The 24,402-nt window shown below is 42.2% G+C and overlaps 1 protein-coding gene across 1 annotated transcript in view; it reads left to right on the forward strand.

The window, feature by feature from the left end:
• The window catches only part of LOC126213347 (venom carboxylesterase-6-like), a 193,692-nt gene that overhangs the window by 107,748 nt on the left and 61,542 nt on the right, over nt 1-24,402 (forward strand). Inside the window, exon 5 of the mRNA XM_049941080.1 lies at nt 14,794-15,003. Within this exon, the coding sequence (XP_049797037.1) occupies nt 14,794-15,003 (210 nt within the window). The remainder of the gene's footprint in view (nt 1-14,793; nt 15,004-24,402) is intronic.

Consider the following 24,402-nt stretch of genomic DNA (forward strand, 5'->3'; position numbering starts at 1 on the left):
TGCGACCGTATCAGTCGCGCGGTTCCAGACTGAAGCGCCTAGTACCGCTCGGTCACAGCGGCCGGCTTTCAGCTAGTATCAGATAGCAAATCTGAACTTTAAATTAGTTGACGAAAATGTTTGAACTGGATCGGGACAGCGATCTAGAAATGGATGTCTGGTAACCAAACACGAAATATGTTAATCATTGTTTCATTCCCCCCCCCCCCCCCCCCAAAAAAAAACTTGAAATGTAATGTATGTGTTGGATACCGATTCGAACACAGCATCTAGTCCGATTATTATGTGAGCATTGTCATGACAGATGCCCAATTTTCTCACCAGTAGCGTGTTGTTTGGGACTGCAGTGACGAGAAAATTAACAACTTCTGCCTTCCCGGTATTCGAACCCAGCACTTATCGCCGTTGTTTTCGAGAATAGACCAGACATTAACTGCAGCTTTCTTTCATTTTTGAACTGGAAATGACGTGACGAAGAGTTCAGTGAAGACTGTGAGTCAGATTCCGCACTTATCGTCGCGCACTACACAAGAAGACACATTAACTATCAAATTTGTTTCACGATTAGTTAGGAGCGGTGAGTTCGAACTTGAAACGATGTGACGAACATATCTGTGTCTCTCTGGGAGCCGAACCCGTCATATATCAATATTGACAATGAATCAAGAGACGTTAAAAATGAAAGTAAATTTCCGTCAACAGTTAGGTGTGCTCGAGCTGAAAGGACATTACGAAAAATTTGTGCTGAGCCATGATCGAACACTGACACACGCCGTAAGTGGAGAACTTCAGGAGTTTATAACCTTGATCGAACAACGAATGCTATATGTTCAATTGTAACACGGCGTTCTTCACGAATAATGTCATCAACGTGGGTTTCAGGCGAAGGAGTTAACACGTCTCGTGACCGGCCAGGACTCTTCTGCCCACTTACAATCATTTCCGCGATTCGTACAACCTTCGTCAAATATAAAAGTATTCGAGAACAGATTTTATCTTGGTCTTCACCTTCATAAAACAAAATAACGGATCACTAAACGTTGTGAAACTCATATGGAAAGTTTAAGCACCCACGCCATCGTTACTTGCAATATTAAATTATAAGCGAAGGAATTTTTATCCGTCAGCAGTTCTCAGCGCATGGATGTGATGAGAACCAAAAATCGTGAAACTAAGAAGGTCTTGCAAACTTTTACCTTTCTACATCATTTTTTTCTCTTTAATTGCTGAATTTACCTCGTATATTTCTTTATTCATCATCTCTTTTCGGCAGTTGCCGTTATAAAAACAAAAACTATGTATGAAATCCTTTTAAATGATGTTGCGATCACGGGCTACGCCCGAAACACGCAAACTATGAAATTGTTAACTATAATTAGAATTTTACCATTATCTAACGAATAAAGCAGTGAAAAAAGACGTGCTAAGTATTGAATGGGGTTTGACCTCTTCGTGAAGAATAGTGCTATCAATTCGTTGTTTGCTCAAGGCTATAATCTCCTGAAGTTCTTGCGTAAGGCGCGTGTCAGGGTTCGAATCCTGGCTGGGCACAAAAACTTTCATAATGTCCTATCAGGCTTAAGCATGAGCACACCTAACTGTTGATGGAAATTTACTTTCATTTTTAAAGTCTCTTCAATCATGGTCAGTAATGATGTATGACGAGTTCTACTCCCAGAGAGACACAGATCTTTTCGTCACATCGTTTCAAGTTCAAACTTGGCGCTCCTAGCTGATAGTGAAACAAAATTTGATAGTTTGTCTTTTTGTGTAGTGAACAACGATCAGACTCCCAGACATCACTGTACTCTTCGTCACGTCATTTCTAGTACAAAAATGCGCAAATGTCGCTAATGGCGAAAGAATCTATAGTTAAGGTCTGTTGAATCCCGGGGAGTCAGAAGTTGTTAATTTTCGCGTCAGTGCAGTTCAAAACATCACACTACTGGTGAGAAAATTTGGTGTCTGGAAAAGACTGTCCTTTCATAACAATCAGAGTAGGCGCTGTTTTCGAATCGCCATCCAACACATACATTATCTCATTTCAAGTTTGTTATTTGGGAATGAAACCATAAGTAACATATTTCGTGTTTGATTAACAGGGACAACTGGTTCTAGATACCTGTGTCGACGCAGTTCAGACATTTTCGTCAATTAATTTAAAATTCAGATTTGCTAACTGATACTGGCTAAAAATGTATTATACCTCGTCTCTTTATTGTGAATCAGCAATGTAGATCAGTGCCGTGGTCGAATCTCGGTCAGGCACATATACAAGGCATATTTGAAAAGTAAGGGCTGATCGTAAGGGCTAATAGGTCACGAAATGGAAAGCACTGTTAAAATCCGATGAAGCTTTGCACAGATGTGTTGAGCAGCGCCTCTACTACGCCTGTCGATAGCCTGATGTCGTTCTCTTGAGTTCTTAACGCACAGTGAGCACATAAAGATGCCTAGGTCAATAGTATCTGTCGCAATGGGCCTGGAGAGAATTTCGCCTGAAGGTATGCAGCCCATATAACATAACTCTCATGCGTTTCCGTCTTCAAGACAATTCTCGGCCGCATTCTGCAGGATCAATGAACACGCTCCTGCAACGTTTCCGATGGGAAGTGTTTGATAATCCACAATACAACCCGTAAATGGTTTCCTCTGCGTTTCATCTCTAACAAGGGAACCTCCTAATCGCACTCCCTCAGATTTAGTTATAAGTAGGCACAGTGGATAGACCTTGAAAAACTGAACACAGATCAATCGAGAAAACAGGAAGACGTTGTGTGGAACTATGAAAAAAATAATCACAATATACAAACTGAGTAGTCCATGCGCAAGATAGGCAACATCAAGGATGTTCTCAGGCCACGAGCGCCGTGGTCCCGTGGTTTGTGTGAGCAGCTGCGGAACGAGAAGTCTTTGGTTCAAGTCTTCCCTCGAGTGAAAAGTTTAATTTTTTATTTTCAGACAATTATTATCTGTGCGTCCGTCCGTCCGATGCGAGGTAACTGCGCCGTAGGATGGGGACGCTACACCTAAACAAACATCGAAACACACGACGTCAGTTGGCTACAGGGAACGGAAGAGAGAGTATTCCTGCTAACTAGGCTCCCTGGCTGGCAGTTGACTGTTCGCTACTTTGGACGGGAGTACATTAAATATGTGAGATATATTCCGTGGACAATATGAATCCAGCAAATATAGCTCGCGACTTCAATAACAAGGTCAGTGAATAATGGAGAGTCACGTCCTTTCGTCTACTAATCGCACGGTTTTCAGGTGCGGTCGTAAAACACGGACACTAAACTTATTACAGTGAACAGAGACGTCAATGAACGAACGGACAGATCATAACTTTGCGAAAATAAACTTTTCACTCGAGGGAAGGCTTGAACCAAGGACCTCTCGCTCCGCAACTGCTCACTCTAACCACGGGACCACGGCGCTCCTGAGTTCAGATTATCCTAGATCTTACACATGCAGTACTCAGTTTGTATATTTTGCTTATTTTTTTCATAGTTCCACACAACTTCTTCCTGTTTTCTCGATTGATATGTGTTAAGTTTATCAAGGCCTATCCACTGTCCCAACTTAAAACTAAATCTGAGGGGAGTGCGATGGGGAGGTTCCCTTGTAAGTACACGAACCACTGGCTATGAAGTCAACATTTTGGCACAGACAACGAGCTGTAGACGAGCGTAGAGAATTAGCGGAAAGCTTTGGCGGCTGCCTTCTGTGACCATGGCTTTGGAAAGTTTGTACAACGCTATGACAGATGTCTAAGTTCGGTCGGCGACTATGTAGATAACTAGCTGGAAGTTGTAGCTAAATGTTGCAAATAAAACATTTTTCATTTTCACCATGGTTACCATTTCACGACCGATCGGACTTTACTTTCCGATACGCCTCGTATTTTGCTTAGTTAGTACTGGGTCTCAATGCATATCTAGAACAAAACATTTCGTCGTGTCATTTAAAAGTCAAATATATGCACAACCCTATTCTGGAGTGTTGCTGTGCGGTTTGGGATCCGCATCAAGTGGAACTGACGGATGTCATCGAAAAAGTTCAAAAAAGGGCAGCTCGTTTTGTATTATCGCGAAACAGGGGACACAGACATGATACGTGAATTGGAGTGGCAATCATTAAAACAAAGGCGTTTCGGTGGGATCTTCTCATGAAATTTGTCACCAGTTTTCTCCTCCGATTGCGAAAACATTCTTTTGGCACCCACCTACAGAGGGAGAAATGATCATCACGACAAAATAAGAGAAATCAGGGCTCGCACAGAAAAATTTAAGTGATCAGCGCGCCAGACGAGAGTGGAACGGTAGAGAGACAGCTTGAAGGCAGTTCATTGAATCCTATGCTAGGAATACCTTGCGTAATCATAGAGATTTGAGAATCCAGATATTCTTGAAAATCTCTTATTCGCAAGAGAGTGTACTTTTGAGTAAGGTTACGGACTGATTGATGTGTTATAGTTGCGGGTATTATTTGTGTCAGGTACTAGTGAAAGTGGCAATAGTTTAGAAATGTCGCTTCTTGCTATAAAGTCGAGTTTATGAGCTTTAAGGACTGTCTCATGTGTTCCCTGATATTTGTAGTATCGTGGTGTTAATTTATACTTGGAGTTAATTTCCATACAGAACAGTATTTTCTAGAGGTCACATGCGGCAACCATTTTGTATAGTGAAGCAACTATACCGAAATGCGATTAGAGGACTTGCAAGACAGTTACGTTATGTGAGCTGGATTTAAATTACCTGAAACGCAATACGCGTCGTTGGGATACTTCTGAGCATGACAGTACGTGTACAGACGAACAAATTTTTACAATTTCAGAAAATAATTGGATGATTTATTCTAGAGAATCAGCTTGATAAATTCAGCAAGTCGATAAGGTGTTGGGCCACCTCAGGACCATATTCAAGCTGTTATTCGACTTGGCACTGATTGAGAGAATTGTTGGACATCCTCCTGAGGGATATCGTGCCAAATTGTGTCCAGTTTGACGCGTTAGATCGTCAAAACCCCGAACTGGTCGAGGGGCCCAGGCGTTCTCAATTGGGGAGAGATCCGGCGATCTTTCTAGTTAAGATTGTGTTTGGAAAGACGAAGACGAGCAGCAGCAACCCTCGCCGTGTGCAGGCGGGCGTTATCTTGCTGAAATGTAAGCCCAGGAAAGCTTACCATGAAAGGCAACAAAACTGGGCGGAGAATATCCTCGACGCACTACTGTACTGTAAAGGTGCCACGGATGACAACTAAAAGGGTCCTGTTAACAAAAGAAATGGTACCGCAGAGCATCACGTCTGGTTGTCGCGCCATATGGCGGGCGACAGTCAGGTTGGTATCCCATCGAATAATCATTCCGGTCATATCTCTCAATACTGATCATTCCTCCTGCGTCACCCTGTATTTTAGTGGGGAAATACGGTCAACGTAGTTCTGTGACATTGAACCTGGAGATGGGAATTAATTCTCTAGAAACACGTCGTTCAACAAAAAGAGCACTCCGTCTTCAGGCCACGAGTGGCCTACCGGGACCATCCGACCGCCGTGTCATCCTCGGTGGAGAATGCGGAAAGGAGAGGCGTGGGGCCAACACACCGCTCTCCCGGTCGTAAGAGGGTATTCTTGACCGAAGCCGCTGTTATTCGGTCGAGTAGCTCCTCAATTGGCATCACGAGGCTGAGTGCACCCCGAAAAACGGCAACAGCGCATGGTGGCCTGGATGGTCATCCATGCAAGCGCCGACCACGCCCGAAGGCGCTTAACTTCGGTGGTCTCACGGGAAACGGTGTATCGACTGCGGCAAGGCCGTCGTTCAACAAGAAGAACAATATCAGATGGTTAAATGCAATAATTCAAGATATTAGTTTGAGCTGTTTTATAGAGAATCAATCTTGTAAACCAATTTTTTATTGTGACTGAGACAGAAACGAAACAAGCTACCAACGCAGCATAGAAAAAGAGTGTAATTTGATCTGAACAACCAGATCAGGAATGATCAGTGTTTTCTGGGATACAGTAGGGATTTTCCACAGTGATATTCTTTCTAAGCGGAAAAAAGGCTGGAGGGATCTGAAGTACAAATTGTTAGAATATCGCCCCTGTGCACAAACCTCTAACTTCCGTTTATTAAAAAATTTAAAGATCTTTTTGGGTGACAAAGATTTTTTTTAAGTTTAACGAAGGGTAGATAGGTGTATTGCAGACGTTCAGGAGTAGTGCTGGAGGAATGCGACCTCCTCACTGGAGGAAAAGAAATCTGGATTGACCTAAAGGGGCTATGTCAGAATACAAGACATTATGATTGACGAGATCTGACACGTGAAGCGTCGTGGCTAACTCGTCCGTTTCGGTAAGTTTTGGAGCAATTTGGAGCAGTTTACTCAGTAAGGCGCGTCTGATTCAAATACGCCCTACATTCTAGACTTGATAAATGCTTTTATTGTGACTACCGGTGTAGCTCCCTGTGACTTTTTTACTTCCCTCTCTTCTGCTAGCTGTAACGTATTCTTTCGGACCAGACTAGTTAATTTTTTTCTGAGGATTCTGTTGTTTCAGTATTGCTAGGATGCCATTGCATAAGCATGTCGTTACTCCCATATGACAGGAAATAAACTTGAAACAATGTTGATAGGGCTGACATTATTTTAATATTTCTATTCATTGTGGCAACTATTATTATTATTATTATTATTATTATTATTACTACTAGTAGCAGCAGTAGTAGTAACCCACGGACTATGTACATTGCAGAGTTAACTGTAAATAGAACCTCTGACCATGCCTGATTAGATGTATGAGAACGCCTGAAGATATTATCAGTGAAAATAAATATATGAATAAACATACATATTTTTTTAGGACGCACAGTAATTGTGATAGTTTTCGATTAATAAATATCTTGTTATTCAGGATGATGTAAACACGACATTACGTTTGTATTTGTTCCCTAACTTGAGACGCGTTAGAAACATGTTACATTCGTATTCGTATCACCACATTGAATTTCCTTCCGAATGACCGTTTTTAAGAAACGATTAACTTATCGAAAAGTTCCTGCTCACAGTATCACAACCCTGAAAAATTCTTCTTTCCTTAAAGACTTAAAGACAACTATTTTAAGCCAAAACTGTGTACACAGAATTACTTACAGCTGTCGAGCGTACAATGTAAATTTAGAATACAATATGCGTTCTTAGTCTCCATCTATCAGCAGCACTCCAATATCAGTGTTCACTCAGTACGAATATTCACAAAATGCACGTATCATTTAATAATTTCTCCAGCAGATACTTTCGTTCAGCCTAATAGCAATTACATGTGCCGACACAGTAATCATTGCCTAATGCAATATGTTATTTCCATTCTGGGCAATTCCCAATTACAATTAATATTTCTGCATCAAGGCCTGAATTTCCAGCCAGCAGGCATTGCCCGTAATTTGTTGTGATCCTCGTTTAACATTGCTCGGATAAACAATTAATCCATCACTAACAACTGCAACTGATTTCTCCGACAATAAAAGCTTTCATAATGCATTATGCAGCCAGCAGTTTCTCCTTTAATGTTGAAAACGGTATTTTTTGGCCTGTGCCAAATTTATTTGATGTCGATGGCATTTAAGGACAAAAATAAATTAACTAAATGAGTGAACTCCAAAGTGTCGTAATGCGTTAGCAATAATTAAAGAGGAAACAATACGCCAGACACCCGAGTGAAAATAAATAGAAATTGAAATTTTTATACTTGGAATGGTCAGTACCAAATCTCGATGACGTACTAACCGAAGTCTATGCAACGATGTCTATGTTTTAAATATTCACAGGGTTTCTGATGTGAAAAGTCGTGTTCGTCCTCAATGTAACGATGTTATTTTACATTATTCTGGTTATGGGTGACACTAACTGACGGACAGTGCTAAGTCGTATCCTGGCGTTCAAATTCAAGGGCTTGGAAAATACTAGGAAACCTAAACGTGGGGTATGGGAACGAGACGTAACGAGAGGTGAAAGTGAACAAACGTATCTTGTGGGTCTCTGTCAAAATTTCATTACTTAATATTCCTTAACCATGTGCCTCGAAATAGGAGCAGACCCTGTACCATGCACATTTATCACATAATAAGTCGCCATGAATTTACGATAATTTAGACTCTATTGGTAGCGCAGTTACTCCACAGGCAATAACTCATTTATGTGAAAAATTTGCTTGTTACTGGAAACATACATAATGCGGTGATATGTAGTCAATATAATCGCCCCGCGAGTCAAAGCGCAGAGGCAGAGATCACATTACGGCATTAACACGGAACACGGCGGTTGATCAGATCTGCTGCTGTCATTTCCATAATCTCTTCACATACGTTGTGCAGGCTAGTGGTTTAATTTTGTACACAACGGTCTTGACAAAATCCCATGCACAGGTGTGTACGGCGTTGATTTCAGGTGAATTCGTAGCGCAGGTATCAGGGAAACTACCAGCACGGTATCCTTAACTTATGGGTGAGATTCTGACGAGCTATGATGGAAATTTATGGGGAGCTACATCCTGCTGAGATACAGGCGTAATAAGAATTTGATCAGTCTCCGATGGCAATTCTAGAAAAAGCTAAAGATTTTTATTTAAATTTTACCTCTTGCGGGTGTTTCGCTAAAAAGAATGATTCACAAATCGTAGTTCTGTTCATCCGTAGCCACGATATTCCGTTCTCATTCTTGTGTCTCATGAGGCAGTGAAGTAGTGCAGTGGACAAGGGAACATTCCCAGGGGTAAATAAAGGATCTTGATGAAACTTGGCGGGTGTGCGGAGGGGAAAAAATAATGCAATACGTGTTCTTTTGTTTCTACCCGATTCCACTTTGAAGGGGTAAAACGCACCCTGAAAGATAATTTGGCATATTATGTTTGAAGTGAATATCTTCGAAACGACGCTGCATAAAAAATGTTTTTCAGATAAAAGTTGTTCTATAATTAATGTTCTTGAAAACTGCATAATCAAGTACTGTAATAATTTGAAATTTTTAAAATCACCCCACCAACATTAATTAACTTTGTAAAACGAAAACACTTGTTACAACATAAATCAAAGAAGTTTTCTAGCTACATGGCTCCATGTGTAATAAAGCTAGTTTGTGAAATACCGTTTTTGGCAAATAAGTTGTAGACAATATGCTGTCGAATTATTTTCAACATACCTAATTAAAGTATCTAAGTAGTCGTTAATATTCTAATTATTTTTTTTATTCGTATTTGTTTTAAATTTTTATTTTACGTTTTAATTTTTTTTCAGGTTACCGTTTCACATACGCGTATTTTGTTAATGTAAAATAGTATACAACTAATTATTATGATACAAAGTCATTACAATAATGATAATCCATACAATAATTCTTAAAACATAACTTGTTTTGCACCTTGGACATAAAATGAAAGAAATTTCTCCACATAATATACACGATGGAGAAGACGATGTGAAACAAAATTCAGCAGAATTTCAAATTGGTACCGGTAATCCTCTAATTATCTTGTTTTGTGTCAGGCATATTTCAAGACATTGGTAAGCCTCGGCGAAGATAATTGATTATGTAATTGTCACGGCAGGGTAGTTACACTGACGGAACAAAATCGCGACACAAAGGAGTAGTTGCGCGTTATAAAATAAAGTTGGTAATCGCGTGAGACTGGCCCTGGTAGTACCACTATGTGGATGCAAATCAAGTTAGCTTTAAATAGACGCTGCAACGGTCGTGAGAGTTAGTTACCTTTGAGAGTTAGTTACCTTTGGGTTGATGTTAGTCAGGAATGCCTTTGAGGCAACTTAATCACTCAACTTATTAGAGAATTTATTGTCGGTTGAGATAGCAGCTCTTACATTGAATAGACTCTGCAAATTGACAGTTTTTTTGTGAAATGGCTTTACTTATTTCTCTCTATGACTACAGCCTCGCCCGTAACCAGCATTAACCGTCCCTCTATTGACCGACCGGGCGTAACATGCGTGAACTCTTTTAAAACAAGAACTACATTTCAGATCAGTCAGTTACTTCTATACAAGTATAGGGACGCTTTAAACTGAGCAGCCAAACTGTCTCAAAAATAGCTCTAAAACAGATGTAAGATTGGCAGTGTCCTCAAAAGTTCAGGAAATGATCCTTGTAATTTTTTCAATGCCACAATGAATTCTTCAAATCTCGCGTTTTCTTTAGTGTCATTAGGCCTAGTGAACTGAACTTTGTTTGTCAAAGTTGGTCCCCTCTAAAATGCGATTTTGTTTTTAAATTCATCCAAATCAAATCAGAAATACGTTGTTTCACACTTTACAGCGGCTTACTGTGGTCAGCGTGTAGTCAGCTCCCCACTTAACATGCGAAGCGTTCAGTCCATTCTCAATGTTCTAATTTTCAGTCCTGCCCTCCTCGTTGCTTCATAAATTCGACAACAGCGGATTTTAAATCGGAAAATCGTCCCACCCATGCCGCTTGATTTAATTAATGTACATTGGAGTAATATTTGAAGGCTCCATAGTTTTCCTTCTTTTCCATCGAGAGCTATTGCAAATCACGGTGGAGTGATTGTGTGTGTGACTTCAGAAACTTTGCTATTCATACCACCAATTACTTCAAGTGCTCCATGCCTGCAAATTTAGCGTGAAGTGCTTCGTGAGGTATAGAAGTATAAATACTGTCTGTCGATCATTGTAATTTTTTGTCTTTTATTGTCAGCTAAATCTTTAAATTCTTCCTCCGTGGTATTGTAATACCGTTTCACAGCAAATTCGCAGTGCCTGTCGATTATGCTACTGCATAATAGATATGAGAATACTCATCACTTTCTTCTGACATTCCCATTCATTTTTAAGTTTGTGGCAATAGATCACTGCACTGCCTCTTTTTGTGGAAACAGCGACTGGCCTGTCAACATCCTTCATCCCACGAACAAATAATGTAGTGTACACAGCGCTGACACCACGATTATGCCGAACTGAAGCGAGTTGTGCCGAACAAAAGTCGCCACACTATAATACTAAATGAAATAAAATAAATGTATTTGCAGTTGCGAATACGAGATACCGTTAGCTGTACAAGGGGATGGCGAAAACGAAAATTTGTGCCGATGGTTTTTCGTCCTTCTTAACACTACACACACGGCAGTATCGTACTAAATGAAACGTTGCGCTGCACCAAGTGCTTTCGGAAAGGAATAAGCAAAGCCGAGGCACACATGCGGCCCGCACACTTGGCACGTATGAGGTTTGACACGCCGTATCTGGCTCTAGTGTAGGTATGTTGCATCTCCTCATCTGCAAATACAATGGTCTTTGATTCGCGTTCTCCACAACGTTTTCTATGTGATCGGTCCAATTTACTTTGTTCACACCTGTTATCCCTAGACATGTAGCTGAATTGACAGCCTATAAATTTCTGTGATTTCTCATGTAACCGAAATTTTCGTACTCATGTGGATGCTCTCACACTTCTAGTTACTGACAGACAATTGCCACATTTTGCACCATACAGATATCGTTTGTAAGCCATTTTGCAATTGGTTTTGTTCTTATCATGACTTTACTAGACGGTAAATGATAGCTTCATCTGCTATCTAAGAGGTTTGCTCAGATTATCTCCCAAATCATTTATGTAGATTAGGAACAGCAGAGGGCCTATAATACTTCGTCGGTGAACGCCAGATATTACTTATCTTTTACTTGATGATTTGCCGCCAATTACTAGGTACTGTGACCTTTCTGACAGGAAATCACGAATGGAGTAGCAGAATTGAAGTCACACTCCGTAGGCAAGCCATTTTATTAGATTCCCCTTGTGAGGAATGGTGTGAAAAACCTCTGAAAATCCAGAAATATGGATTCAGTTTGAGATCCCCTGTCGATACCACTCATTACTTCTTGTGACTAAAGAGGTAGTTGCCCGCTTGGTTAGCCGTGCGGTCTAACGCACTGCTTTCCGGGAGGGAAGGCGTGACGATCCTCGGCATAGTGCTGTCCCGCGGGACCTATTCGACTGGCAGGCGAGACTACCGTGGCCTGCCTGCAATACCCCGGGCAGGCGGTCATCAGTTAAATGGAACACCTGTAGTTAGTATTATTTACGACGCGTTTTGGAGGCTTTGCTCCATCATCGGGTACCATTTCCAGCCCACAAATGCTCGCTCGGCAACGAATCCGTATCTAGAAACTACAAAGTTGCACACACCACAGCAGTACTTGACAAAGGAAATAGGAGTAGAGACCCGTATCATCGACATCGATTTTTAAAAGAATTGTGGGTTGTATAATGTGTGCGAAGATCATGATTTACCTCTAATGAAACGGTCTATTAAAACATAACCAGCACAGACAGAGATAATACCGTTCTTTTGAAATACAACTAGCTCTTTGTATCGTATTGTATGTTAATTCCCAAAACTGTCAACAAAGGAGCGCAGATAAACATGTTGTGCTTCATGAGGAACCTCTTCATGATCAGAAAATAGGTGTGTGGTTCGCAGTTAACGGTGACAGAGTAACAGGTCCAGTTTTTTTTAATGACACAGTTACAAGTAAAGATATATGTAAAATATTTTGCAATCGTATTTTAATGAACTGATTGAAAGAGAACGAGGCTTCGCATTTTTTCGACAGGTTTCGGCAAGGGCTCATACGGCCAACGTTTCTTATTGCACGCAATTCACGATGTGTTGGACGAAAGTGTGATTAGTAACAATATATGGCCCACTAGAAGTCCTGATTTAACTCCGTGCAGCTTTTATTTGTAGGGTGCACTGAAGAACAAAGTGTACACAACAAATCCTCACGCGATAGAGGAACTCAAGGATAATACTCGTGATTCAGTTAATTCAATATCTTAGAGAGAATTACATCGTGAGACTAATAATTCTTGATTAGATGTCAGAAATGGGTGGAATATAATGGGAAGTAGTTCCAGAATCTCATTTATTTGCTTGTACACTACTGGTCATTAAAATTGCTATACCACGAAGATGACGTGCTACAGACGCGAAATTTAACCGACAGGAAGAAGATGCTGTGATATGCAAATGATTAGCTTTTCAGAGCATTCACACAAGGTTGGCGCCGGTGGCGACACCTACAACGTGCTGACATGAGGAAAGTTTCCAACCGATTTCTCATACACAAACTGCAGTTGACCGGCGTTGCCTGGTGAAACGTTGTTGTGATGCCTCGTGTAAGGAGGAGAAATGCGTACCATCACGTTTCCGACTTTGATGAATGTCGGATTGTAGCCTATCGCGATTGCGGTTTATCGTATCGCGACATAGCTGCTCGCGTTGGTCGACATCCTATGACTGTTAGCAGAATATGGAATCGGTGGATTCAGGAGGGTAATACGGAACGCCGTTCTGGATCCCAACGGCGTCGTATCACTAGCAGTCGAGATGACAGGCACCTTATCCGCATGACTGTAACGGGTCGTGCAGCCACGTCTCGATCCCTGAGTCAACAGATGGGGACGTTTGCAAGACAACAACCATCTGCACGAACAGTTCGACGACGTTTGCAGCAGCATGGACTATCAGCTCGGAGACCATGGCTGCGGTTACCCTTGACGCTGCATCACAGACAGGAACGCCTGCGATGGTGTACTCAACGACGAACCTGGGCGCACGAATGGCAAAACGTCGTTTTTCCGGATGAATCCAGGTTATGTTTACAGCATCATGATGGCCACATACGTGTTTGGCGACATCGCGGTGAACGCACATTGGAAGCGTGTATTCGTCATCGCCATTCTGGCATATCACCCGTCGTGATGGTATGGGGTGCCATTGGTTACACGTCTCGGTCACCTCTTGTTTGCACTAACGGCACTTTGAACAGTGGACGATACATTTCAGATGTGTTACGACCCGTGGCTCAACCCTTCATTCGATCCCTGCGAAACCCTACATTTCAGCAGGACAATGGACGACCACATGTTGCAGGTTCTATACGGGCCTTTCTGGATACAGAAAATGTTCGACTGCCCTGGGCAGCACATTCTCCAGATCTCTCACCAATTGAAAACATCTGGTGAATGGTGGCCGAACAACTGGCTCGTCACAATACGCCAGTCACTACTCTTGATGAACTGTGGTATCGTGTTGAAGCTGTATGGGCAGCTGTACCTGTACACGCCGTCCAAGCTCTGTTTGACTCAATGCCCAGGCGTATCAAGGCCGTTATTACGGCCAGAGGTGGTAGTTCTGGGTACTGATTTCTCAGGATGTACGTACCGAAATTGCATGAAAATGTAATCACATGTCAGTTGGCTCTGAGCACTATGGGACTCAACTGCTGAGGTCATAAGTCCCCTAGAACTTAGAACTACTTAAACCTAACTAACCTAAGGACAACACACACATCCATGCCCGAGGCAGGATTCGAACCTGCGACCGTAGCGGTCGCGCGGTTCCAGACTGTAGCGCCAGAACCGCTCGGCCACCAGCGGCCGGCACACATGTCAGTTCTAGTATGATATATTTATCTAATGAATACCCGTTTATCATCTGCATTTCTTCTTGGTGTAGCAATTTTAATGGCCAGTAGTGTATATTAAATGTAGTCATGTCGTACCGCAGCAGTAGAAGGGCGACACGGCATCTGATCGCCGGGCAACGGAGCGTCCGCTGCCCGGCATCTACTGCGCCGCACAGCCGGTCATCTGATAAATGGAACACTCAGCAGTTACGTTGTCTGTTTATTTATAACTGGTTGTGACGGGTTCCGGATGAAGCAGTGCCAGCGTGTAACGCGGCTCTCGCCCGCAGGACCAGGTGATGGCGCTGCAGTGGGTGCAGCGCAACGCGGCCGAGTTCGGCGGCGACCCGTCGCGCGTGACGCTGTACGGCGCCGGCTCGGGCGCGGCGTGCGCGCAGTACCACATGCTGAGCCCGCTCTCGGCCGGCCTCTTCCACCGCGTCATCGCGCAGAGCGGCTCCGTGCTCAACCCCTGGGCGCTGCAGCGCAAACCCATCCGGGTACGCCACTGTAGCATCACCTAGCATACCACAGACGGCGCTGATGTCTTATTCTAATTCTGCACCCACGAAGTCCGACGACACCCAGGGTATCATCAGTTTATACCGACCATTAAGGGGGGTCGGACGTCAGACGGGCCTACTTGGATCGGGAGAGGCATCACAGGACATTTTAATTTCCACTGCCTATACTTTTACAAATAAAGTCAAAAACATAACAAAATAATTTTTTCTTACATGTGAAATTTCATCATTTTTTCACTTACTTATGGCTGCCTTTATTCCTATAGGTACACTTTTCTTCATAAGTTAGAGAGATTCTTCGATGAATTTTGCACAGCATACATACCATGCTTACAGGTGTATGAAACTCTAGAATCTATTTAATTTATGGAAAAACGGATGAGCTCTTATATTTTAAACTTCATGTTTAGAAAAAACTTAAATTTTATAGTTAATTACCTCAATTTTTACCACAGTTTTTAATAGATGTGGAAAATTCTGGAGTTTCATACACCTTTAAGTATGGTTTGTATGCTGTGCAAAATTCATCGAAGAATCTCTCTTACTTATGAAGAAAAGAGTACCTATAGCAACAAATGCTGCCATTAGTAAGTGAAAAAGTGATGAAATTTCACATGTAAAAAAAAATTATTTCTTTATGTTTTCGAACTTCCACTGCTATTAGTGTGAACCCTGAATCCTTCCTGGCCATGCTGACAAAGTTTTATGAATTTATTTGTAAAAGTATAAACAGTGGAAAGTAAAATGTCCTGTGGTGCCTCTCCTGCTCCAAGTCGGCCCGTTTGGCGTCCTACCCCCCTTAAGTAGGAGGGGTGTTTAAAGCTGAAATGTTACTATAGAGAACTTTATTAGTGATCAGCTATTAGAATTTGAATACCTATTGTATGAGATGGAAGTTTCTCGCGACGACATCCTTGTACAAAGCATCCTCACTTAACCTGTCGCGTCGGATCTGGGTTAAATCGCGAGCTTTCAACGAAATCGTCCATCTTCTCCGTCAGCAACAACGGACTGTTGCGTCTGGTCTTCTTTATTTCTTTACTGTTATTTCCATCCCTTCACGAAGGAGTGCCCTGGCAGCGGAAAAAATCACTCTTCAGCCGAAGGTTTTACATATTTCATAACAGTTTCGTATTTGTCGGGATTCTGAATCGGCGCAGCCATTTTAAGCACGACCTACTCCAACCAGAAGCAACGTTCAACTGCTGAACGACCGCGAGGAGAAAGCTAGCGGTTCAAGGTTAACACCAGTGTTGCCAACTTGCTCGCCACTCTTCTGTTCCTCTGGGATACGGTGTATCTTTACTTTCCGAAATACCCTCGTATATAAAATAATGTATTCAGGTGGGAGTAGGGCTCGCGCTCTGAGGGCTACGTACAAATTTTCATGGTGGGAAAGGGGGTGTGTGGGGGGGGGGGGGGGGAGGCAGGATGCTGGGATCACAGATTTACTTCAAATTTTGTGCACCTTCAGTAGGTCATTGGAATAACATAACGTGCAAGTAGTAAGCTGCACTACTCTGGCAATTACGAGAAAATAAGAGAAGTTTTACAGGTCTATCATGTGACTTTTGCATTTTTGTATTTCTTTTTCAAAATTTAAACTTCATGTAAATTTTTGTTAAACGGTTTGGGAAAGCTACCATAAAGAAAAGAAAAGAAAGATAAATAGCAAACAAAGATAACCAAGTAAAAGAAAACAAAATAAAAGAGACCAAAACAAAACACGATAAACTATGACCCGCCTCCACGTGGCGGGACACGGGCAACGGTGCGATCGGATGCGGGAACTGGTGTGGAGGTTCAGCCATATCAGCGCCCATATACCGATCGCAGCGGCTAAGTGGTCAATAAAGACCCGCCTTAAGCAGTTAGGTGGTGGGTCGTAAAATCAGGGCGGCAAGTGAAAAAAAAAGTGAGACTTTTATATCTGTGGGTAGGTCTCGGAGTTTTAGAGTTTCATGGAGATCAAGTAGCAGCTGTGTCGTGGATGTGTGGTCACGGTGTTGGACTCCGAAAGGGAGATCTGTGTTCAAATCTCCCTCGTCCCCCAATTTTTTGCACGCTCGGTAGCTCAGCGTGTTAGGTCAGAGAACTGCCTGTTCTCTGTAATAAAAATGACTGAGTGAAGGGATCAACGACGAACTTCAACGAGCGTCATGTGACGACCGCCACGATCAAATGCAACGAACATCAACGAACAAAATGCAAAAAAAGAAAAAAACAAACAAAAAAGCGTTCGATCTACGTAAAGAGGACGTGTATAAGGCGACGGTTCGATTACCACTCAAACGTAATTTTTAATCTATATTAAACTGTTGGGTGAAAGAGAAATCTTTCAAAATGTTAACGAGGTTTGTTTTCCCTCAGAAACTCTGAACATTCCCTGTCAATGCGGGAAAATTCATTCATTAGATGCAGTGGATGCCGTTTCAACTTACGTTTTCCATGTCTGTATGACAATTCCCTCCTGCAACGTGTGATGTCGAGAGCACATTTGATGAGTAATTGTAGATTACTCTTGTGGTCTGGCACGTTCTGATTTACTATATTACTGAATAAAGTCATTTTCATCATTATTTATCGAAGTCTGTCTCGGGCTTTTCAAACCTGTCCCTCCTCCTTGAAAATTTAATTAAAAATAGTAAATAGTCAAATAACGTAATGTGAAATTCACTACAACTTCATGTCCGCCCCTGGTAGCTGACTGGTCTGCGCGACGGAATGTCCGACCTAACGGCCCGGGTTCGATTCTCGGCTGGGTCGGAGATTATCTCCGCTCAGGACTGGGTGTAGTGTTGTCCTTATCATCGCCACGCAAGTCACCGAAGTGGCGTAAAGTCGAAAGATTTACACGAGACGAACGGTCTACCCGACGGGAGGCCCTAGCCACACGGCATTTCCATTTCCACTACAACTTCATGAAAATGCACGTGAGCTTTTTTCATTATTTTATCTCTCAAATGGCACATAAATTAAATAATGCGAGCAGTGATGACAAAATACAGATTAAAAATTTAAAAAAAACATGGATTAAAAAAGTGAGTGTTAGCGGGACTTAAACAGCTGCCTCGTGCGCCCAGAGCGAACGCTTTTGACCACAATAACGTCTCATGTCCGGGACCTTCGCACATATATGTACATCAGTTCCAGAATAGACGAGTAAATCTTCTGTTACGATTTTGTCGGAATTGCCAGAGTAGTGCACCTTACTATTTTGAATGGGCTACTAAAGTGTGTGAAGTTTGAAGTGGCCTCCACTTGTTAGTTGTGTATACAGATAGTTCATCCATCCCGGCAATCTGAAACCTAAACGATTTTTGCCTCTTATCGACATCGATACTGGCAAGACATGTGAAATCTATCCCAGAAATTTCAAGACTTTTGAGAATGTTTTAATTTTCAATTTTAAGTTCAAATTTTTTGTATATTTTCGCTTTTGCTTCCGTAATATCTCAGAAAACGGGGTCTTATCAGACGAGCCGTCAGCCGGATAACAAATGAGAAACAAATATTTTTTCTCGTGTGATATAAATACAACTTAACAATTTTCCTTTACTTGTACTGTGAAATCTTCCTCCTTGCCTAAATTTCACGACTCTAGGTCAACGGGAAGTACTCCATAAGTTAAGATGAGTGAGTTTGAGAGTATCAAAATATGTGATATAAAAGGCCTTGCTTCCACTCACTTAGAAACTTCAATTTTTTACATCGTCAAGTGAACGTAGCCTTTAGTATATGACACAGATTTCAATTTGATACGTCTATCCGTGCCTGAGGAAAATGATTATTAACAGTAGGATGGACGGACAGACATACATACAGACTACAAAATACTGCTATAATGGTTATAATTTTACAGACAAAGATACGGAACCATAAAAAAACAGATGAAAATAAATAATTACTTAAAAAATTCTCTTTGGTGGGCACTTTTTATGATCCTTTTAAAACTTTTTAATAATTTTATATTACAGTTGAAATATAATCACTATCAAAAATATTAATTACTCTACGCCATAATATGCCGGTGGTGCATGAAACTGATCACATAGGTGGGGAGGTGAATGATGAGCATGACTGCGGTGAACTGTAGAACCACAGATAGCGACTTAGTCTTTAAGGGATAGGAAGGTGGAAGGAAATGGAACGATGTTGTGAGACGGAGCGTTGAAACTAGGGCTGGAAATAAGGGTATATCTCGGGACGGATGTAATCGTTGGGTAGTGGGAGTTAGTTGAAGTTCCGATAGGAGAGGGTGAATAAGGCATGAAGGTGCGTGGAAGGTGGTACATGGACGTAGCGGTGCAGCAGGGTACCTCGGTTGATGATGAGTGGATATTGTATTGAACGCCAGGAATGAGTTTTGCCATTAATACATTTGGTCCGAAGACGCTCCAAGAAGAAAAGTACGTATGGGAAGGCGAGGAGGAGTGCATGTCTTTCCTGGATTCCAAAGATTCTTGTAGAATTTAACTCCTCCCGAACAGGCCAGGAAGGCCCAAAGGTACCGACCATCGACCGTGTCATCCTCAGCCCACAGGCGTCACTGGATACGAGTATTTGGGGGGGGGGGGGGAGGGGGCATGTGGTCAGCACACCGCTCTCCCGGCCATATGTCAGTTTCCGAGACCGGAGCCGCTACTTTTCAATCAAGAAGCTCCTCAGTTTGCCTCACATGGGCTGAGTGCACCCCGATTGCCAACAGCGCTCGGCAGACCGGATGGTCACCCATCCAAGTGCTAGCCCAGCCCGACAGCGCTTAACTTCGGTGATCTGACGGGAATTGCGGCAAGGCCGTTGGCGTTTGTAGAATTTATGGAAGACAGAAATCCAGGAACTGTTGGAATGTGTTATGGCGGGGTGAACGAGGGAGTTATAGGCCACGATAATCGTAGAAGGATGTACGCCGCAGCGACCGCCTATTAATAGGTACTGTACTTTTGCTGCGCTGTCCATTTACAGTCCATAGACGACTTGTGATTGGTCGGCGTAAATCGTCATCACTTCATGCAGCCAGAGACTGTGTCCATATCCGAGCTGGCGGTGCCAGCGCTGTAGTAGGAACGTAAACAATTCAGTACATTTCAGTGAGAGTTCTCAGTATCGAGAGCTGGTTAGCACGCACTAGTAAGATTACGGCCAGTTTTCCGGCTGAAGTTATTCTCGCACATTTTAACTTCTATTTATTCTTTAGTAACAGAACCCAGTATTTTCAAGAGTGAGACAAGATTTTCGCCTCGCGAAATATTATTCTGTCTTTATCTATGAGACTGTTCAGCAAGTGCTGATTTCTCAAGTTCTCAATTTTTTGTGTTCCTTTGTCGCTGCGCCCAGCGATTTGTGAAGGCAGATCGCCACGTGCTTGATACTTGGAGAGCGCTAGTTTTATATCGCGAATATCTTAGCCATTCTTTCGAAATGCGTACGTCAGATGACTGATTTAAGACTCGAGGTGGTCCTTGTCACAGACAGCTGTAGCCTCGCACATTAATATATTTAAAACAGCTCTCTTTTAGACGGGGTGGTGAAAACTCTGTGCGCTGTAGTACAGATCAGTGGTCGTCGGCTTGCAATGGATAGAATGTTCGTGCCACCCATCCGATTTTCATTGAACCAAAACGTCTAAAAAGTGATTATTTCCTTATCTCTCTGTCTTGACACTGAGCCGATGTTTGTTCCTGAGGCGACAGAGAGATCGTGATTGTAACATACTACCGGCCCTCCGGCGTACATTTATTTTCCACGATTTTTACAGGACGGCAGGGCTGCAATAAGTTAAAAATTATCACCAAGTTTACGATTTCTGTTAAAATGAATTCCTTGTACGTGAGTGTGTCCGTCAACGCACAAAGACACAAGAACAAGGAAAAAGTGTATGTAAAAATTCGGAATAGCCCGGGCACCAAACGGCCAATATTGATTTCTTCAGAAATCGCTAAATAAAGATTCATATTGCATGTTGCAAAAAGTATTGTGATTCCATCTATCGACCTTTTTGTCTTGGTAGCAGTTTTCAAATAAGACACAGGGAGAACAGATGCCCTATATTTGTAGCTGGACTTCGAAGGATAACACGAGCATCCGTTATCGGTTTGGTCAGCCGCCAATCCACATGGACCAGCAGTTTTGGCGCCATTTAGACGAAAGTTTTCCTGACTGATGAAGCTTTGCAGGCTTAGAGAGCGCTACCAATTCGACAAACAATCATTTCGATCGGACCTTACTTATGAGTCGCGATATGTCATTGGCTTATTTAACGATGGTAAACCGAATGTACCATCTGCACAGAGCGACGAGATCACCTTTGCTGCACCTCAGGTAACGCTAAATGTACTACGAAGGTTGTGTCATGAGAGTACCCCTCTCTCACTCTCTTGTTATTCTTTTATTTAACGCTTTTTGTTACTTATGAATTTTATTACGTAATTACCGGAGAAATATTTGCCATACTTTTCAATGATCTAAGCACTGTCTTATTTCAATAACGAAACTTCCTGGCAGATTAGAACTGTGAACCGGACCGAGGCCAAACTCTGGACCTTTGCCTTTCGTGGCCAAGTGCTCCTGACAATATTATTAAACCGGTACGAGTTATTTGTGTTTGCTTTTGAAGATGGCAGTGCAGCATATCTGTTTTATTCGAGTCTAAATATGATAACCATCTGAGCAGTGCTGTAAAACTACTCTCCTCTTCTATAAATCTATGAGTGGCTTTAATCGTGTCAGTTGTGATTCAGCAGAAAATCTATGTTTAACTACATCATGCTACTGCTTGGTATCACGCTCAGGGTAGAAAGATATCAGGCAGGTTCCCACTTTCAGTCGAACAAAGTCGAAAGCAGGAGAGAAAATAGCGGCCATTCCGGTTGCCCGTAGCTTACAGCCTCTTTACGATCATGGGTTGTTAAATCCACTTTCAAGGTAACTGGTAACGGTTAATGAAATTAAAGATCGCGAATTCTAGAGACCCGACTAAATATGTGTAGCCTCAGCTGCAACACATTCACATATTGCAATGGAATTACCTTCAAGTGCACTCAAATCCATAGCCCTTGTGAGTTGCGAAAGTGTTCTGTTGTACACACGGAACAAATAGCGTCCCGGGTCCATGCAGTGGAAACCGTTAATAAGTTTATGAGGTCAGTCAGTGGCTAGGTAGGTCCCACTGGGATGTCTGTATGCCTCACGCATAGAGCGAGGTGGAGTTCCATGTGCGTCGAAACATATTTAATAGTGTTAGTAGGTTGGGATTAACAAACACCATGTGGACAACTGTAATTAACTCTAATAAATGAAGTTACATAGTAATTAACTGTAATAAATGAAGTTAATCTATGTAACTTATCTTGATTCGGGTGAGTTGTAAGGCAGTCCTCATTCATTAAAATATATGTAAACTGTTGTTAATTACAGGCATATCGGCATCAAACTAGGAGATCAAATCACGTTATTTGACTAAGTAAAAGCTTTACTGTTGCCATATTCATTACAGTAATTTAATGGTTCAAATTTAGTTTGTGCAAACGTTCATATTGTTTTGTCTCTATTTGTATTCATATCAATAGTGAATTACCTGCTAAAGTGATTTGTTGACTAGTTATCATGAAGTACGTGGCAGTAGGCAATTTATTATTAATCTAAATTTTGTATACTCATTTGCATTACTTGACATCCTGTGCCTTTACAGGTTTTAATCTAGAGGAAACAATATTATATTATCTGCCTCTACGTAAAATATAACGAAAATTGCTATCCATAACTAATATACGCTATAACAGTCGATCAAGAGATTCATTCTTCGAAACTAAAAACAAATACTGATCAAAAAGTTCATTTAAAACTTGGTAGTCGTATATTCCAAATTGAATCATTATCTTGCATTGCCTATTCGTTTCTTGGCTTCTGTTACAACCAACACGATGAAATAACGGAATTTCTGTCTCTTCAACATTTATTCCACACAATCACATGTAAACAATCAAATGTTAAACGTTATGGGCGACCATCTCCTCGAGTAGGCACAATGCACATGTCCAGCAAATCATAGACTTTAATCTCTCTCACATATAAATAGATAGCCAGACATATACCATACTGTCGCATTTTCCTCTGACTTACTGTCCTTGAAATAAATTAAAAATAACTCCAACCCCACCGCTGCGACAACATTTCTGGGACTTTTCCCTTGTTTGTAAGGTAAATGTCTGACCTGGAAATTCTCTCTGTAATATTGCCAACAGTGATCTGCACTGCCCAACAACTAGCTCGCCTTGTATTTGATGGAAAGGAAATGGTCTGCAGTGGATCGAATCTCGAATTTACCCCTCTGCCATTCGGTGGAAAAACAGAGAAAAGAACTGACCCTGCACCGAGTCTTGCGAGATACACTGCAACATATATTGATGAGCCGAAATATTATGACCGCCTGCGTGACAGCTTGTTGGTCTACCTTTGGAACGTAATACAAAAGCGATTCTGCGTGGCGTGGGTTTATCAAGTCTTTGATAGGTTTCCAGTGGTATGTGGTATCAGATGTCTACGCACACGTGCACCAATTCCCGTAAATTACGAGCCGGTGGTTTGTAAGGCCATAGCTGGCGGTCGACATCGTCCCAGATGTGTTCTATAGGGTTCAGATCACGTGAATTTCATGGTCAAGCTCACTATTGCACTCCTGAAATCACTGCAGCACAATTCTCGCCCTGTGACACTCACAGTTATCTTGCTGGAAGACGCCAACGCCGTTGGATAATCAACAGATATGAAAGGATGTACGTGCTCCTGAATAATGCTCACATATTCCGCAGCTGTGAGGCACCTTCGATTACAACCACAAGTCCCATGGAAGCCAAGGTCAGGAACCCCCGTACCTTAAAACTGCGTCCACTGACCTGCGTCCATGGGGCGATACACGTTTCTAGCAGCCGTTCGCCTGTATGAAGCTGTATCTTCATATGACCATCGACATGCACTAACAGGAAACGTGTTCAATCCAACAGACGACACGCTTCGATTAATCCGTGGTCCAATTTCGATGACTCTGTGCCCACTGCAGCCGTAATTGCCGAAGTCATCGGTTCAACATTGGCACACGTAGGCTGCGAGGCCCCATGTTCAACAATGTGCGTTGAACGGTCTGCTCCGAGACGCTTGTGTCTGCACATTCTAATTCGTCAGATCTACCAAAGATCATCGCCTGCCCTTACTTGCGGAGCGGATTAACATTCAGTCTACACCTTCTGTGATGACACCTTCAAGTCCAACAACTTGTCGCCTCCTGGTTCCATCGTCCTTCAACCAGTTTTCACAGATACTCACGACGATAGTACACGAGAAGCCGGCCAGCTTTGCCGTTTTCGAGATTCTCGCTCC

The sequence above is a fragment of the Schistocerca nitens genome, chromosome 1, assembly GCF_023898315.1.
Source record: "Schistocerca nitens isolate TAMUIC-IGC-003100 chromosome 1, iqSchNite1.1, whole genome shotgun sequence".
Taxonomy (NCBI): Eukaryota; Metazoa; Arthropoda; class Insecta; order Orthoptera; family Acrididae; genus Schistocerca; species Schistocerca nitens.